We start from the raw sequence: 18,130 nt of genomic DNA on the forward strand, positions 1-18,130 counted from the left end.
TTTATAAGAAAAATTATATAATATAGATATTAGATATAGCCCCTCATAAAAAAAAACCATATGATAAGAATTTATGTTTGTTAATATGTATTATTTTTTTTCTAACGGAGGTGGCACTTGCACCCAGTGCCCCCCCTGGATCCGCCCTTGTATATAAAATCCAACCAAATATGTTGGAATTATAAGCTGGCTGTAGCAGCACAGATTGGCCGATGATAACTGTTCAAGGAAAGTGGAGCCATTAGAAAATAAAAGTGGAAAATTTTTTAAATTATAAATAAATACATTTGCTATAATGGAATTATATATTATTATGTATTTAAATATATTTATAATAATAGATAAATTTAAGTTAATTAGTATACGGGTGGTGTGGAGGCAGAGCCCCCCACGTATTACATATTTCTCAATTTAGGTGTATACCCAAAAAAATATTTACGACTACATCACTGTATAAAGCCTTTAGCCTATATGGCTATAAGGTATATTTATTGGCTACTATGTACAACCGTACACTTTAATGTCACTTTACTATACATATTTAATGACTGCGTGGAGTGTAAACAGTCTTTAGCTACTGTCGGTTGATACTTCAATAGAAAATTATGAACATAAAATGTTTTTAAGACTCAAGTACCTACTCGAGATTTGAATGCTTCAGTAAGCCACTCGACATTATTCAGAAACACTCTATAAATGAAACGCGTATTACAACTATTTCGACTATTGAAGTAATAATAATAAATATTCAAACATAAAAATGTAAATAAATGTTGACATCAGTTTGCTAACGATTTGTTTTTCAGTAATATTGTTAAAATAACGAATTATTTTTGTGACGTTTGATTCTACTAAATAGATTGATGAGTTGTAATAATTTGTCGCTTTACGCACTAAATAATGTGGTTTTAGGCTGAAAAGCTAAATTATAAAACGGTCTTCTAACTGTAATAGAGCTGCAAAGAAAAGAAATGTTTAACGTCCGTAGCGAAATTGTAATTCAAAGACACCGTCATAAGTCTAGGACAAAAAGTTCGAAAATTAAATCTTTATTACTACCCAATAATAATTACTTACGTGAATTTTCATCGATCACAAGCTTACATGGCATAATGTATTTGGGTGAACCCAAAAGACCTCTATTGGAAAGGTGAGTAAAAACAACCAATAATCAAACAATGGTGGCTATGTCTAAAAATTAAGGTGTACTGAAAAATGATTACAAAACACCAGTCGTTATCACCTACCCATTGTATAACATTACATATAATTTGTATTTAATATACTAGTTTGTGATGATAGTGTGTCGGGGTGATGATAAATTAAAGTTTTAAAATTCCTTTGAATGTATATGTTATGAATTCTTTATACGGTCCAAATAAAGTGAAAACTAGTTGTTGCGTTCATTTTAGTGGAAATCATTTTAATGACATGATACATAGTGCAGGTATATTGCAATTTATTAATATATATATATGAATATAAACATTAAATATATAAAATATGTATATATATATCAAAGTCAAAACTTTTAAAATTGTATTTTATTGGTAATATTTCTAATCCCCAATTGTTTTCGATTAATATATAATATCGTAAGTCGCGACATAATAATATAATATTTATTAAGATATATTATACTCTATAGTCTATACATAGTCATATATATATATATATATATACGTTTATGATTTGTTTATCTGTATTTATATTTGTATATATAATATTTTTTAATGCAATCATGTGATTTATAATAATTATTTTCTTATCGCTTTTTTTTTTAAAAGTGTATTTTAACTCGGGATAATATTGTTCTAAGTATTTATTATTTTTTTTTTATATTAATATTATATACTTTATGAGGTAACCTTATGAGTCAAGTTGCATCAATAAGTCAAAATCACATTTAAACATTCTAAACTAAGAAAATAATGAGAATTATTTTTATTAAAATATATAAAAACATGTTGTGATAAGTATATATATATATTTAAATACGAAAAATTAAATTTTTGTCAAAAGCACAATATTTTTAATAAATAAGTTAAATATTGAACATTAATAAATTTAGATATCTGCCTAATCGTATTGAATTCGAATAAAACTGATTTAACAAACAGTGAAATTAAGTCAAAAATAAGTCTTTAATTTGTAGTTTTTCATTTTTTATTTTTAATATGGATATTTTTTATGATATTATTTATATGATGTTAATTTTTTAGGGTTTTTTGGATAGGTGTTATGTCTTTGGTGATGTCCCTATGTGGCTTGCAAATTTATCAATTATACAGTAATTGGTTGAGTAGTAGAACGATATTGACGTTGGATAACAACAAGTATGGCATATGGGACCTGCCGTTTCCGGCAATTACATTCTGTAGTGATATTCAGCTTCAACATATCGACAATAGGACAATCGGAAACGATACGTTTAATAAGTAATACTACTAATAATAATTATTATCTTTAAAATTATATATGTATTATATATTAATTATATATTTTTGATTTTAGAGAAACCGAAGATGTAATAAATTTATTGTGTAATAAGTTTGAACTTTATAAAAATGTGACTTTAAAAATTATTGATTCAAAATATTGGGAACACGTGATTAAGGTTAGACAAATTTTATTCAATTTTTATTATTTGCTAAGTTTTCTATAAAGATATATTATATATTTTTAAATGTAATTTAAATATGTGATATTTAAGACATAAACTATATTTTTAGTTTATTATAGTATAACGAAATCGCTTATTAGGACTAACACATTTTTCCGTTATAAATAGTTATCAATTTTAGAGTGCTTAAAAAACTACTGCATATATTTAAACGGGGACTATTAACATTTTCCATTGAAATAAGCCATAAGGAGAGTTCCATCTTTAGAGGATTTATTATAATAAAGTTTTACTCTATATTTATCTAATTAAAAATATATTTATATGTATTTGTACTACTTAAAATGATACAATAATACAATGTTTTAAATCGTAAAATAGTTCACTACATATATAAAACAATGTTAGCATTAGCAATAAATAAATATATAATTGTATATATTATAATATATAGTATGACATCAATACGTGTTCTTAGTTATTAACTAAATTATAACCAATAACATGGAGTAATTAATCAACTATTTTAAAATAATTTTTCAAATTTTTATGATAACATTTTTAAGACATTATAATATTATAAATAATAGTCACATTTTTATTGTATTTCTATATCTAAGCAGTTGTGTGTGTGTGTGTGGGGGAGGGGTGTTTTAAGCGCATTAAATATTCCTACCCCTAATTATTGCTATATAATACAGTACAATACCTGTTGTTTTTAAATGAGACGAGTTACAGCCTGCAACTTACAGGATAATACTTATGCGTTTTATTTTAACTTTAAGAATCATAAGACTGATTGTAAAAATTTGATCCCGATGTTATTTTGGATTCAAGACGAAATATACTCGCCTTGTGATTATATCCAACCGATAATAACATCATACGGCCTGTGTTATTCAATTAATATGATTCCTCATCATCAGTTGTTGCACAATAATTATCTTCAATCGTAAGTATTAAAATTGTATATTTAGTACCTACATCGTCATAATATAACCAGTGCAGGATTTAGGAAAACGAAAAAATGCAGAGAAAACGCACTGAGCCTTAGGCTAAGTTTGTTTTAGGGGGTCTCAGATTGATGCACTAGATTTTTAAATTTTATGAAGTGATAATTAATTATTGAGAATATCGAATTATTGTCAAGAAAAAAATTATTTTAAGAAATTATATTATTAAGTGACTTGATTTAAAGGAACTTATGACTCATGAGCCATGAGGTACTTACATAGTCAAAATATATTTTTTTAAATCCATCTTCTCTTTTATATACCATAAAAAATTAATGTATCAAATAACTTATAAAAAGATATTTGTTAAGATACCTCCTATATTAGTAATTGCACACCGGTCTTCTGAACCTTAGATCCAGCACTGATTGTATGAATATAATGTTATGTACAATAGATCGATTCACATGATTTCATTCCAATACTAATAATATTGCTTGTCCTACGCAGAACATCATTTTTAAACTTGACACAAGCCGATATCATAGCAAAGAAAAATCAAACCATCTGGACCCCAGAAACTGGTTACAGTCCAAACGCAACCCCGTTTGACGTACCATGGAGAGTGACGGGCGATACCGTCGACAATGCGGTTCGGTTGATTTTTGATTTGACGAACAAGAATTTAGGAGACCATTGTCCGAAAAGAGATTCTGGACTAACGGTATACCGATTATTATCGTATATTTTATTTGATTTATTCTACCAAATTAATTGTATTTTTCAATTTAATTGTTTCATTATTGTGGCATAGAGGCAGGGTCGTACGCAGAAAAAAGTTTTGAGGGGTGTTTTTGAAAATCAGTTATTGAAAAGTAGAACTTTTTTTAATAAATATACAAAATTTTTTTATGAAAATTAGGTATACTTGAAATACTTTTTTAAATACAAACATTAAAATAATAAAATTAACATTAAAATTTAATAAGTAAATAGCCATTCAAAAAACTAAGTATTGCGGGGGGGGGGGTGTTTGAATACCCAAAAACCCCCTTATGTACGTGCCAGCATAGTGTAAGACTAGCGAAAGATGCGAAGGTAAAAGTGATGTAGTTGTATATCATTTCATTACCTATATGATAGAGTAGGTAAATGAGTAAAATATCATTAATATTAATAATATAGGTAGATTTATAAGTGGATTATACGCATCATTGCATCAATATATATGGTTATGTCTGCATATGTGTAAGTACGTCGAACCCGTGCAGATACTTGCTTTAATATAAAATCAAACTTATTGCATTGATAAGATATTTTATCATTTTTAATTTCGCCAACTATATGTCTATATCTATCAAATTATTTTATATTATTAAATTCATATTTTTATTTTAAATTCTATATTTTAAAATTATTTATACCATGTACTTAATTTTTTTAAACAAATATTCACCAACTTACTAAATTAAAAATAAACTCAATTCAAATGAATCATCATAACCCATTTGTTACATCTATGCATACGTTTATGACTACTTAAAGCTTATAATAATATATATACTCGCCTTTAATTTAGTGGTTAAAGTGATTCGAAACAAGTACATTGGGTCACTAAGAGAAGATATTAAAATGGTCTAAATAATAATCACTAATCAGTATACATGTTCATTCCTCTTAAAAAAATTATTTTAAAGGCATATATTTTTTGTTTACCCCGTAAATACAATGCTGTGATAGGTAAGTCTTAGATATGTATATATATATATATATTCTAATACTTACTGTTTTTATAAAAATCATTTTACATCTACAATCTACTGACAAAGTCATATTATTATCTATAATTAAAATTGAATGTAAAATTTAAAATAAAATATAGCGAAATAGTATCGTGTGGTATATTGCGACCACTGTCACAAATCTAGTGGTGTATTTGTCTTTGTCGTTTCTATATAAATACTTATACAAAAATGGAGTCCAATAATATTTAAAATGAATTGCAGTTGATTGTCCATAGTCCAGTGGATGTTCCAGTCGGAATCCAACCTACAGCTTACGTTACCGGTAGTAGCATGCTATCTGTTGCATTATCACTGAATATTATACGCACCTCACATAAAATTAAAACATGGGCGCCAAAACTTCGGAATTGTTATTTTCAACATGAAAAAAAACTGAAGTTTTTTAAAATCTACACACTTCACAATTGCGAAATTGAGTGTAGAGCCAATAATACTTTTAACATATGCGGTTGCAATGCTTATTTTCAACCAAGTAAGTTGTATATTATATCCTATACTATACCTTATTCTGCAATGATAAATCATTTATTATTTAATTTTTAAGAACACTTACACACACAAATATTGAAATATATATAAATCGATACCATTTAAAAATTAAAACGCTTTTATTGTATTGGAATACTTATATGAGTTGCAATATAATAACAGTCATGTTATTTTACAGGAGATCCGGGAGTTCCGGTTTGCGGTACTGACAGTTTAGAATGTATCAGAGAATCCTCAACTATCGGTAAATTTTAAATTTAGTTTTATTATACCTTATAATATTATATTATAGGTTTTTACATTCTAATTCGTGTTTTTTAGGTTATTCGATTTTTAAGAAAACACTAAACATGTCAATTAACATTAAAGGTTGTAATTGTTTGCCATCGTGTACAAGTGTTCAGTACGACTTTGAAACTGTAGAATTTTTTAGGAACTGGACAACAAATTCTACAAAACCAAAACTGTAAGTAATAGTTGAATCATTACTGAAAAAGTTAATTAAAAAACTAATTATTTTATCGATGTTGTTCGGATTTTACATAGAGTTCTCACGGAAGAATCAGCTTTAGTAATGATTTACTTCAAAAGGAAATATGTTATTGATATACAAAAAACTCCGTTGATGCCTTTCAACGAACTATTAGGTTACAATTATCTTTGAATATTTTTTATTATTTTAATTGTTTGTAAATATTTTTTTTTTTTTAGGTAACATAGGCGGTTTGTTTGGATTATTTCTTGGTTGCAGCATAATCAGTTTTTTTGAAATATTATATTTTTTTGTGATACGATTATATTTTGATCGCCGAAATCGTAGGAAGGCCAAATCAAAAATAATGCCAAGTTTTATCCTTGAGTCATAAAAAAGATAGTACAACACCCATATTAAATATAGACAGCTTTATAAACATTAATAAATAATAATAGACACAAAATACAAATATAAATATTAAACACTGGAGGAGTTTTTTTACACGTAAGGCGCTATGATTATTTTAAAAAATATAAATAATTTTGAAAAAATTTTTTTCCTAATTCAAAGTCATTAAAAAATAACATTTTATATTATTTTTTAGATTTTTATTTATTTTAATGAATTTTACATTTTTAATTTCATATTCTGGGGAAAAATATTTGCAAAACGGTTTGATATAAAAATTGACTAAACGATTAGTTAACTAGTTATATGCATTTAAAGATTAGATAAGCATTGCATCTGAAGTGGGCAATTTTAAAATTGTATTTATATGTATTGTCATTCAAAATAGTTCAAATCTTGATTAGTAAATGATAAAAAAAACTAAAAAAATGATGGAAAATAGTAAATTTTATCAACGATTTAAAAAATATTTATTTCTAATGACTTCAATTAATGTAATAAAATTATTTTTAAAAATACTTATAGTTTTCTATTTACTCTATATTTACAATCTCTAATTATTAAGTCTTACCTAGTTGGCTGACATGCATGACTATGCTGCAATAGGATATAATAGTTAATATGAAGTAAGTACTCTAGATAATAGGTACGTGAAACAAATAAAAACACATTGATTATCGATTACAAAAATAATATAAGCTATAAGTCGTTCGTAGGACTCAGTACCTACTCGATAGGGGTGTTTAAAACTTTTAAGATGCTCTAGCAATCATTTGAGACTAATTACAGACGAGTGCGTCTAAAATTCGGACTATAATATCTGGGCAACTATATGACGCAGCATGAATGGTATGCTGTTTTGGCATATTTTTTGTGTCATACGCTCAGACGATAGCTTTTATTATAGTGATTATTTATACAGTTTTTATCGTGCTATTCTATTTACATTTAATGATTTCATTTATCGGGAAAGTATAAATACTTCAATTCATTTTAATTATTATGTTATGAATTATGATAATATATGCGTGCGTAATATTGCAATTTATTTATTTTGTATGTACCTATTACCTACCTATACTTTTAAAAGTATCATTTATTTATTATTTCAATAATTTATCTATGAAAATTATGTAACATTTTTATAACAAAAGATTAAAATTAGAATGGTAGGTAATACTCTAAAATTAGTATAAATCTGCAGTATTATTTTTTTTAAATTCAAGAACATAGGTTATATACCAGTCTATACTTAATCTATAGGTAATAATTAAAATTAAATTACATCAAATCTAAGTAGCATACATATAGCACATGATACAAAATGATTTTCAAGATAAGAAAACATGATAATATGTAGTATCATTATTTTCAAATTATTAGTAACCATACAACACATACATACTTTACTAAAATATAAACAACTCGAGTAGATTAGGATATTTTAAAAAGAGTATCCATACTGTTCCTACCTATGCACTTTGTCCATTTTATACTTTCCAATATAATATAGGTAAATGCATTTTACTCATTTTATTGTTTCCTATATAATGTATACGTATTGTTATTTTTATTAAAAAAATATATAATAATTCCTCTTATCTAATTATTTGAAAAACTACTATATTATTAAATTATATAATATACAATGTAATTAATTAGACACAAAGAAGACTATACAGTTTATTTATATACTGTACCTATACGTAATGTTATACCTTATACGTTATTAATATAAGTACAAATATACTTGACTATTATACTGAACCCTAAAAACTTTTTTTATTCATCAACGCCAACTTTTAACTCTGTTTGCCATTTATCAGATTTTCAGTATAATTTGGCAATGTTTATAGGTAGATATATGAATAGTTAAGACAGTCGAAAAAAATGTATAATATACAGTATAAAATTTATTAGATACTATTGGAATTCTATATACAGATGTTTAAAAGGACCCATAACGGTAACTCATGTACAAGTGCTATTTAGTTTGTATTTTATTGTGTAGTGCTCAAAATAATAAACTACCGACATAATGTATAATATTGATTCATATATATATATATATACTGATAGTTCGATGAGTCAGCTGCTTTGAAATATGAAAGAGTAATTAAGGGCTATTCTATTTTAATGAGAGTAAATAACAATACATATATTCGTTAAATTTAAATTCACGTAGATCACAGACAGATACTTCAATAATTTAATAACTTAAAAAATTGTTCTTAACTTTTTTCGTTTTATCAAACATAATAAAAATATATCGTTGCTAATGGTAGAATAATAATTTTTGGAAGACATTTTTTTTAAATACTATAAATTACATAGTCGATAATTAGTGTCAGTATATGGACCTACTTACTGGCTACCAATAAAAGTTAAAAAATCACAGACAATGTAAAAAACATATTATGAAATCATTAAAACAATAACTTTAATAAGTTTTTTTTTTAATCGTTATGATATATTTATTATAAATATAATTTTTATAAAAATCCACGAATTAATACACCTACTTATATTATTGGTTTTCCGTCTCTAGTATATGTATAATAATATATATATATATATGGAAATATTCAATTGTGCATGGAGGATATTATAATAATTTATAATTTCATCGACCATGATATATATCAGCTTATTTATCATAATGTTTAAAAATTTAAAAATTTAATTTATCTATTATGCAGATTATATTATAACGTTTGCATAAGGAATGTGTATGTATGTAATACTTGTTAATTATTATTGACACTTAGAAAGGCTGTGTATATTGTATATATTGTTTTATTTATAAATAAAATTGTATTTTTCGACAAATATATGATAATCATTTGTTTAAAAATATGTATCTAAAAAAGTATATGATAATCATTAATATAATAGATGATGGTCATTGTTAATGATTACTCAAGGTCACACACTCAGATATACATATTTATAATATTAATGTATATCAGCAATAATATTACTGATTTAGTTTTGTTGACCCGACTACCCGAGTTAGTATAAATGATAATTTTAATATTGTGCATATTTTATGCACGTTTACTTATATTAATGTGAGCTTAGTAAATATTAAGCGAACATATTTTTAAGTTTAAATAAATCAATACTAGAATTACAGGATCAATAAAGTTCTAAAGCTTACGTGAGTGCCGAGTGGTACTCTCCACTTATAATAATATTATTATTCATAATATGTTAATTTATTTATCATAAGATGGTTCAAAATTGAAACATTAATTATATGTTTTAATATCATCAATAGTATTTGATTATAAACAGTAATTTAATTATTTGATTTAAAAACCATGTAGGTATTATTTAAAAAAAAAAAAAATATAATACCTCCAAAGACGAAATTTTTAATATAAAACAATTATATCAATAAAATACATACTTCTTTATTCTTAATTTTAATGCATTTTTAGAAGTTATAAAAAAAAGGTTTTTTTGCATTATTTTAAATTCATTTTAATCTAAGTGGGTACTATATATTATTAGATATAATAGAAAGAATTTACAGAAAACCTAGCAAATATGTAATTAATATCAAATTTTTTTTTTTTTTAATATATATTATATAATATGTATTTATTTAAATAAAAATATTATTTTCTTAAGTATTATGATTTTTAATAATAATAATAACTTAATTTCAAAATAACAGATGATACATTTTATAAATACTTAACTTAGACTTAAATACTTCAGCAGCCTATATAAGCCAAGTTTGTGCTGGGGGAAGGAGTGGTTCTTATTTATTAAATTTTCACATATATGATAATATATTAGTACTAATTAAAATTAAATTATAAAATAGTATTATAATTCAATTTTAAATACAATAAAAAAAGAAAAAAAAATTATTATATTTTATTGCTAACTATAAATAAAATTTAAAAATAATAACTGTTGATATTAATAAGAACAAAAGTAAATACGTAATGAATTTATAGTTGACTATATTTATTTTTAAAAAGAAAAACGTTTTTACCAAACTGGAAAATGTATCTGTCATTTTTATTATATTTTATTTTTTGTGTTTGTGATTTCAGTTATTTCACACTATCTAGAAGGCGTAAATAAATATAACTACAAATTTTCTAAACACACCAAAATTAATTTGTCCTTTTGAAGCAGGATAGTACACATTTCTGGCTTCCGAATATCTAAGATAAGTGTTTTACTATAATCCAAAAATATTAAGAACATTGATTAATAAATATATCAATCAAAGCAATGATTTAATTAGCTTTGATAATTACTTCACATAATAACGTATATGGATGGGTTCTCTATGGGGTTATTTATTGTACTAAATTTGCATTATTTTGTATAGCGCCTACTATACGTGTTGTAATGCAACCGAACATACAAGAATTCAGGAATAGATTTTTGAATTATTACAATTTACAATCCTTGTGCAAGTATGTAATTGTAATAAGTGATTTCAATTGATAGATAAACTAATTTTTGTTTTTAGAAATGAGGTGTTTTGTGATATTAAATTAAAAACAGATGATGGTTCTGTAATATATTTTCGATATAAAGTGGTTTCAGCATCAGCTAGTCCACATCTTCATGTTATCATGTTATATTCACTAACTTTGTAGAAATGAATAAATATATTATCTTGTTATTATAACTTGTTTATAAGACCGTTGGATTCTACCACCTTATGGTATCATCCTTATGGTTAACTCTTAGTGGATTTTATTTATTCAGGGAAATCATGGTCACAAAAAAAAAATGTACAAATAACAATAATAAATGGAGTTGGACTTTGTTAAAAACATTAAACAATATAATTTCGAGATTGTCGCAGGAGTTTGGCAGACGGTTAGGGAAACCCAAGACCTTAAAGGCAGATTGTATTTATTCGAGAAAGACAATATTATACCGTATACATGGTACATCGCATGTAAATCCCTGTGTTGACGCATGAATTAACGAATCGGGATGTAACAAGAAAATGATTAAACTTTGAAATACCGCCCTAATTTGAGTCCACCGTTTATATTTTATACGAACGAATGGACATTCTCAGCTTTTTCAATAGGTTGTTTCGTTTCATAATTACACTCGATTCTATACAAAACATATTTTGGTTGTTGACTCGAGTGTCATTAATATATTTTATACCTAAAGCTATCAGATTGTCCTTTTCGCTCCGTTTGTACTGCGCGATTAATAAATGAATACAGTAAAAAAAAAAATCATTATGACACAATATAAAAGCATATTATCTCCTCTCTTCTGCATAATTACGACGCCACTGATATGTTTGGTTTGTACAAAACAGTAGTTTAACAATTATTACAGCTTAGGTAGGTGTAATCAATTTAATGTCGATATAAACCAATATAATATACGTATTTCAGTTATTATATACATATAAATATATATATATATATATATTGAACATTAGTCATATTGACCATTTGACATATAATAATATCATGTTTATTAAGAACAACGGCACCTCAGAAGTGTAGGTTAAAAAACATCGTTTAAAATAATAATATTACCTATATATAGTGATGTTTGTATAAAAACAATTACCGGCATTGACGTATTATTGGTAACCACTAAGGCAATATATACGGCTATTGGTCACAGCCAATTGTTGCGAACGGAAAACTGACATATCTTAATAGTGTCTATATATTACTGAATAATGAGCGTTCTAAACTTATAAAAAGACGAGATATTTCGACGCTGCAGCTCACACATGACTATCTATAATAGATTATTGTAATAATTTATTGTATTAATTTGGTGTTTTTTTTTTCCATACGTCAATATAAATATTTTATTTTTAATTAATATACATATTACATACGTACTTGTACAAATCTATAGGTACTTAATTATACTATGTATCTACGATGATTTACTTGACAAATTACCAAGTATTATATTTTTATTATAATATTTTAGATCAACACATAACTATTTGCGGGGTAGGTACTTATACACTATTATACAGTTATACCAATATTTTTTCAGACATCTTGCATTTTGTAGTAAGTGTAAAATATTTATTTAATTTATTTAAGCCGTTTAAGTCATACAAAATAATATAAATATCTTCTTTATATTATATAAATTTAATTCACACAAGTAAAATTGAAAAAGAAATATTTAACGTGTTTGATAGTTTTTTTTTTTTTTTTTTTTTTAATAGTATCTTGGCTACATTATTTGTTGATTTCCGATTGTTAGTTACTGAAATTAAATTAACAATTTGTTTATTAATCGCAAATATTTTGTTCCTGTTTATTACACTAATATTTTTTCTGGATTAGATAATTATATACCGATTCAATTCGTTTTACTAATTCAGTTAAAGACGTTAAAGTAATTTCCTGTTTATAAGATGGCTTCAAATAGAAAGTATCAAAATATAAGTAAGTATAATTTAAAATCTAACCTCGTTAAGTATTTATTTTACATTTTTACACGTAATAGTCTATAATGATTAGCAGACTTAACCATCTAAATTTTTAAACAAATTGAATCAATTAAATTATTTATTTAACATAAAAAAATACAATATAATATGAATATTGTATCCTATATAAATATGAAATAGGTCCGAATATAATAGGAAACAAAATTTAAATTTTTAGTTTGAAATATTTCTAATTATTAACGTTTTGGAGACGCATTTTTAAAGTGTATACTTAAAATTATAACTGTTTATACCTTTACATATATTTGTTGTATACCTTTATGTATATTTTGATTCCGAAAAATTTTATTGTTAAGCTGTTAATAAAAAGTTAAATTTATTATAAATTTATAAATCTATTGATCCTACATTGTTTTATATCTAGTTATACGTTATACGTGTATTGTGTAGCCTACAAGTAGGTCGGTGGTAAACTTTCTCGATTTTTAAAACTAGTGAATTTTCCTGGGTCAAAAATTATGTTTACCTGGATAACTGAAAGTAATATGTAAACTTTTGCAAGTAGCCTTAAATATACAGTGTGTCTAGTGAAATTTGGAACGATTGTGTTATATTTTTCGATTAGTTTTTATAGATCCTAATGATGTTGAAATTATTTATGTATCCAAATTAGCAGTAACAATGCCTTCAGGTTAAGTTAGGATTGTTAGAAGAAATTGGAAACTTTTGTTTCGTATTTAGTTCAGAATTTCAGATGTATATTAATGAAAATGCTATCAAATTCTCTAATAGTGTGGTCTTCAGCATCATCGCTATAACAACCAACGCTTATGAACCGTTCCATTCGTATTTCATTTTATATTTTTCTAGTACTCATTACTCAATTACTCATCCATTTGACCATTTCTTCCGTCTCTATTTATTTTGATTAATGTCATATAAAAGATTTTCAAAACGAAGTGTACACAAAAATTCAAAGTTATGACGAATAAAACAAAGTAAGTAAAATAAAAAAAATATAGACTCATATAAAAATAAGACATAAAATTTAAGAAAAATATAAAAAAAAAAAAAAAAAAATAGAAAAATATAGACTCATATAATATAAGACCACAAAACAAAATAGATACCTTAAATTAAAATGTATGTTCATAATTATAATGTATAACCGAAGTTATTATAGACTTAGGAAAGTTTACACGTGCTCTTCAGGTAGTACTAAATACTAAATACTGAAGTTGACCTGGAAGAGTTTACAGGTCATTAAAATCGAGAAAGTTAACAATCGCCCTCCTACATGTAGGTATATTGTATAATGTATATACGATATAAGTATCTTTATATAATACATAATTGTTAATACTTTTTTCCTTATTCATTTTTTAGGCATTCAACCGCAAAAACTTCCTCGGACTTCTAAAGCTGTATTTGAGGTATATATTATATATATTATACATTATTAATATATTTATTTAAGTATTTTCAACGCTACACGTGTAGCGCCAAAGTTCCTAATTTCAGGAAAAAGTTTCATGAATGTCCTTAGACTTAATGTTTTATTGTATTCAATATATAATAGTATGTATATTATAGTTGCCTAGAGAAGATTTGAGTGAAGCTGAACTTCATGGAAAATCGACTTCCGATAGAACCAAACGCCGTGTTGCCCACGAGGCGTGGTTTCCTCTACCGGTTATCAATAAGCCGATAGCGCCAAGTAGGCAGGTGGTTGCTCAGCCGAAACAGAAAAAAAAGAATGTTATAATGAAGAGAGTATGTATATTATTATAAATGATATATCAATGTAAAGCGCACGATTTATTATACATATTTAATCTACGTATGTTTATTGTTTATACATTAAATAATACATTTAATGACCAGATTAAGAATAATATTATTACATTGTACCTACCTATATAGGTTATGTATAATATATAATTTTATTATGTCTTATATGTAAACAAAACAATTCCTATTGTACATTGTACTTGCAATAATTGATTATTTTTTAAAAATAATATTTAAAAAAAATACATTTATCTCTCAGCTCAAAATCTAATAATAAGTTTCTAATGTTTCTATAATACCTATGATGTTAAAATATTTCGTTTATTATTAAATAATCAGGCTTTTCGTGTTTATCGATTTGTCAGTTATATTACTATATAGTGTTACATTTACTTTAACTTATTCCTCGCTTTAAGATAAAACATATTAAATATTATTTTAGTCCCCAAAACAAGTCAAGTAGTAATTTTTAAAATTTACTAGGTTAAGTAAATATATTTTTAAATAATTTCTCGTCAATACGTTTAAATTATAGAAAAATATAAAAGTTATATTTTCCTGTGGTCGGTATACGACACTGAGTCACTGTCTCGTTTCAAGATGCTTATTAAATAATAAACAGTACCTATTTTTGTTATTAATTTATTTTTATTGGTACCTATATTATCGTCTGTTCTGACTATTAGAGTTTATAGGCACATTTCTACATTGTTATTTACTTACGATAATGCAACAAGTACCTACACCGGTTATACCTTTAGTAACATTAATATTACTAATAGTTAATATATATTTAATGTGTTACTATATAGATATAATAATAATAAAAAAAAAATGTAAATAGTGACCAATAAATAAAAATAAACTATAGCTACCTATAGTTTTCGATAAAAATAAATCATTTATTTTTTATTTTTAGAGTTTCTCGCGTATAAAGCCCTGCCAAGTAAGACAAATTAACGAAACAGTTGTTTTGAACTCAGGAGCCATACATAGCAAGTCGTCAAGTTCTGGTATATAAGTAGCAATAATAAATAATAATACGTAATTAATTTAATATGAGATAACAATCAAAGAAATTGGGAAAACCTTACGGCTTAAGTCATTAACTGTATAGTACCTAGCTTTCAAGTTCGAGTAGGTATAGGCAACTCATTATTGAGTAAGTCTATTAGACACAAATCACTTAAAAATATTAGAATGACAGCATTAAGCACATTTTATAAGAAAACAGATCCGCGAGTTTGTCTCTCATTATAATCCTGAATTATCATGATATCGTCTTCGTTATATTTGAATAATTTGATATCTCTATTAATAGAATAAAGTTAAATTTAAATTTAAATAATTTATAGCATAGTACGTAAAATAAAATATTTTTATTTATTAAAACTTAAATAATAACTAATAATTAATAAAGGTAGGTAATATACTATAAATTTAACCACAACGTACATACGTCACACATGTCTCCAGCGTATTTATTTTAAGTAGTTTGAAAAACTGGTTTCACGTAATATTCCGGATTCTGAGCGGAGCAATGAATGTATTGATTTTACAATGATGTGATTTTTTTTTTGTAGGTGTCTGTGTACACGTATTAAGTATTTAGTAGATACCTAGTCAAAATGTTTCAATTTTTAACTTTGACAATAGTTTTCGATTAAATTGATTTGATTCCTCTATTTCATTATAATTTGAAATTTTTACCAAGCGTTATATTGTCATTTTCTAAAGTACCTTTTACCCAGAATTTTTTTTCGGTGGGGGTGGAAGGAGACACTTAACTATTTTCAAATTTTTGCAATGCTAGAATACTTATTTATCATTTAATACGACTCCTTTGATTATAAAGTATTTATTATTTACTATTTACCCTATCCACTCAGATGTTCAATAAAGCGGTTACTCACTTAACTAGGTCTTTTTTTTATTATTTATTTCTCTTAATTATTTTGCAAATTTTTTACTTTTCACTTAAAATATTGGTTTTAATTATCGCTAAACAAAAACTTAATAATTGCTTCTACTATAAAATTTGTCTTCAGATACATGCATTTTTTTCAAGTTTGTACTAATCATTAATCATTGGTTTAGTTTACAAATTAAAAATGATTACCTTGATGAAGTTTTAGTACACTGATAAAAAACTATATATTTGAGTAAAATAATCACACCTAATATTCCCCATTTATATTATTCCAAGTGCATTTGGTAAGTACTTATGTGTTATGTGGGTTATCATAAATTAGTTTAGGTGATAGCCTTTAGCCAATAGGTAAAATATAGTATAATATAGTTTTTTTGGTTATATGTTATGCGTACATTTTTTGAGCATTATTTAAATTTATTGACATTTTAAGAGTAATTATGTTTTAATTAATAATATATTATAAAGGTATATAATATAAGTATACATTGATACCTAATTATGAATTAAAAATAATACATCTAGACAAAAATTTTCTATTTTTAAAAAATGTTGTTAATTTGTATTTTTTTTGTTCTAGGAATTGATAATAGAGTTAAAGCTAACAAGAGAAAATTGGAAGACTTTGATTATAGTGAACTGATGAAAAAAAAGCAAAAAAAAAGTTATGTTGACAAATCAAAAAATAAAGATGCAAAAAAAGAAAAAAAATCATGCCCACGTAAAGGTAGATACATAGAAATTTGTTCCTAAAATTCCCACGATATCTGTAAAAACAATTTTCAATTTGCGAATTTGTTAGATTCCTAAAATGAAATAATGTGAAACTCTAAATTGGATTATTATGCAAATACATGTTGAATATTGGTGTAAAAATAACTTTATAATTTCACATAGTTATTTTTTAAGTTTGGGTGAATGTTTTAAAAAACATCCAAACTATGCAAATATAGGTAGAACAAAATGTTTTTTTTTCATTGGTTTTTAAAATATTTATGCCACTATCAGTAATAATATTTTAGTACAAATATTATGTAAAATATAATTTATATTTTTTTAGGTTTAGCTTAATGTGGACACAAAAAAAAAATTGTTGGCCCAAAAGCATCAAAAACTGAATAATCAGGCATTAATTAATATTAATGTGTTCAAATAATATTACTCCATCAGACCTATGTATTAGTTGGATATTATTTAAGTATTTGTTTATACAAAAAAATGTTAAT

At 25.1% G+C, this 18,130-nt stretch overlaps 2 protein-coding genes across 2 annotated transcripts; both read left to right on the forward strand.

Moving 5' to 3' along the window:
- The first annotated feature begins 971 nt into the window (after positions 1 to 971).
- On the forward strand, positions 972 to 6,736 carry LOC113548480 (pickpocket protein 28-like). Its single transcript, XM_026949375.1, has 10 exons — positions 972 to 1,150; positions 2,223 to 2,438; positions 2,515 to 2,617; positions 3,409 to 3,575; positions 4,087 to 4,300; positions 5,583 to 5,853; positions 6,049 to 6,114; positions 6,192 to 6,336; positions 6,417 to 6,517; positions 6,582 to 6,736. The coding sequence occupies exons 1-10, from the start codon at positions 972 to 974 to the stop codon at positions 6,734 to 6,736; spliced, it is 1,617 nt and encodes a 538-aa protein (XP_026805176.1).
- A 6,408-nt stretch (positions 6,737 to 13,144) lies between these two features.
- On the forward strand, positions 13,145 to 17,795 carry LOC113548487. Its single transcript, XM_026949388.1, has 5 exons — positions 13,145 to 13,178; positions 14,570 to 14,616; positions 14,777 to 14,956; positions 15,894 to 15,987; positions 17,485 to 17,795. The coding sequence occupies exons 1-5, from the start codon at positions 13,148 to 13,150 to the stop codon at positions 17,655 to 17,657; spliced, it is 525 nt and encodes a 174-aa protein (XP_026805189.1). The 5' UTR covers positions 13,145 to 13,147; the 3' UTR covers positions 17,658 to 17,795.
- Positions 17,796 to 18,130: the final 335 nt, after the last annotated feature.

Source organism: Rhopalosiphum maidis, chromosome 4 (assembly GCF_003676215.2).
Source record: "Rhopalosiphum maidis isolate BTI-1 chromosome 4, ASM367621v3, whole genome shotgun sequence".
Classification (NCBI taxonomy): Eukaryota; Metazoa; Arthropoda; class Insecta; order Hemiptera; family Aphididae; genus Rhopalosiphum; species Rhopalosiphum maidis.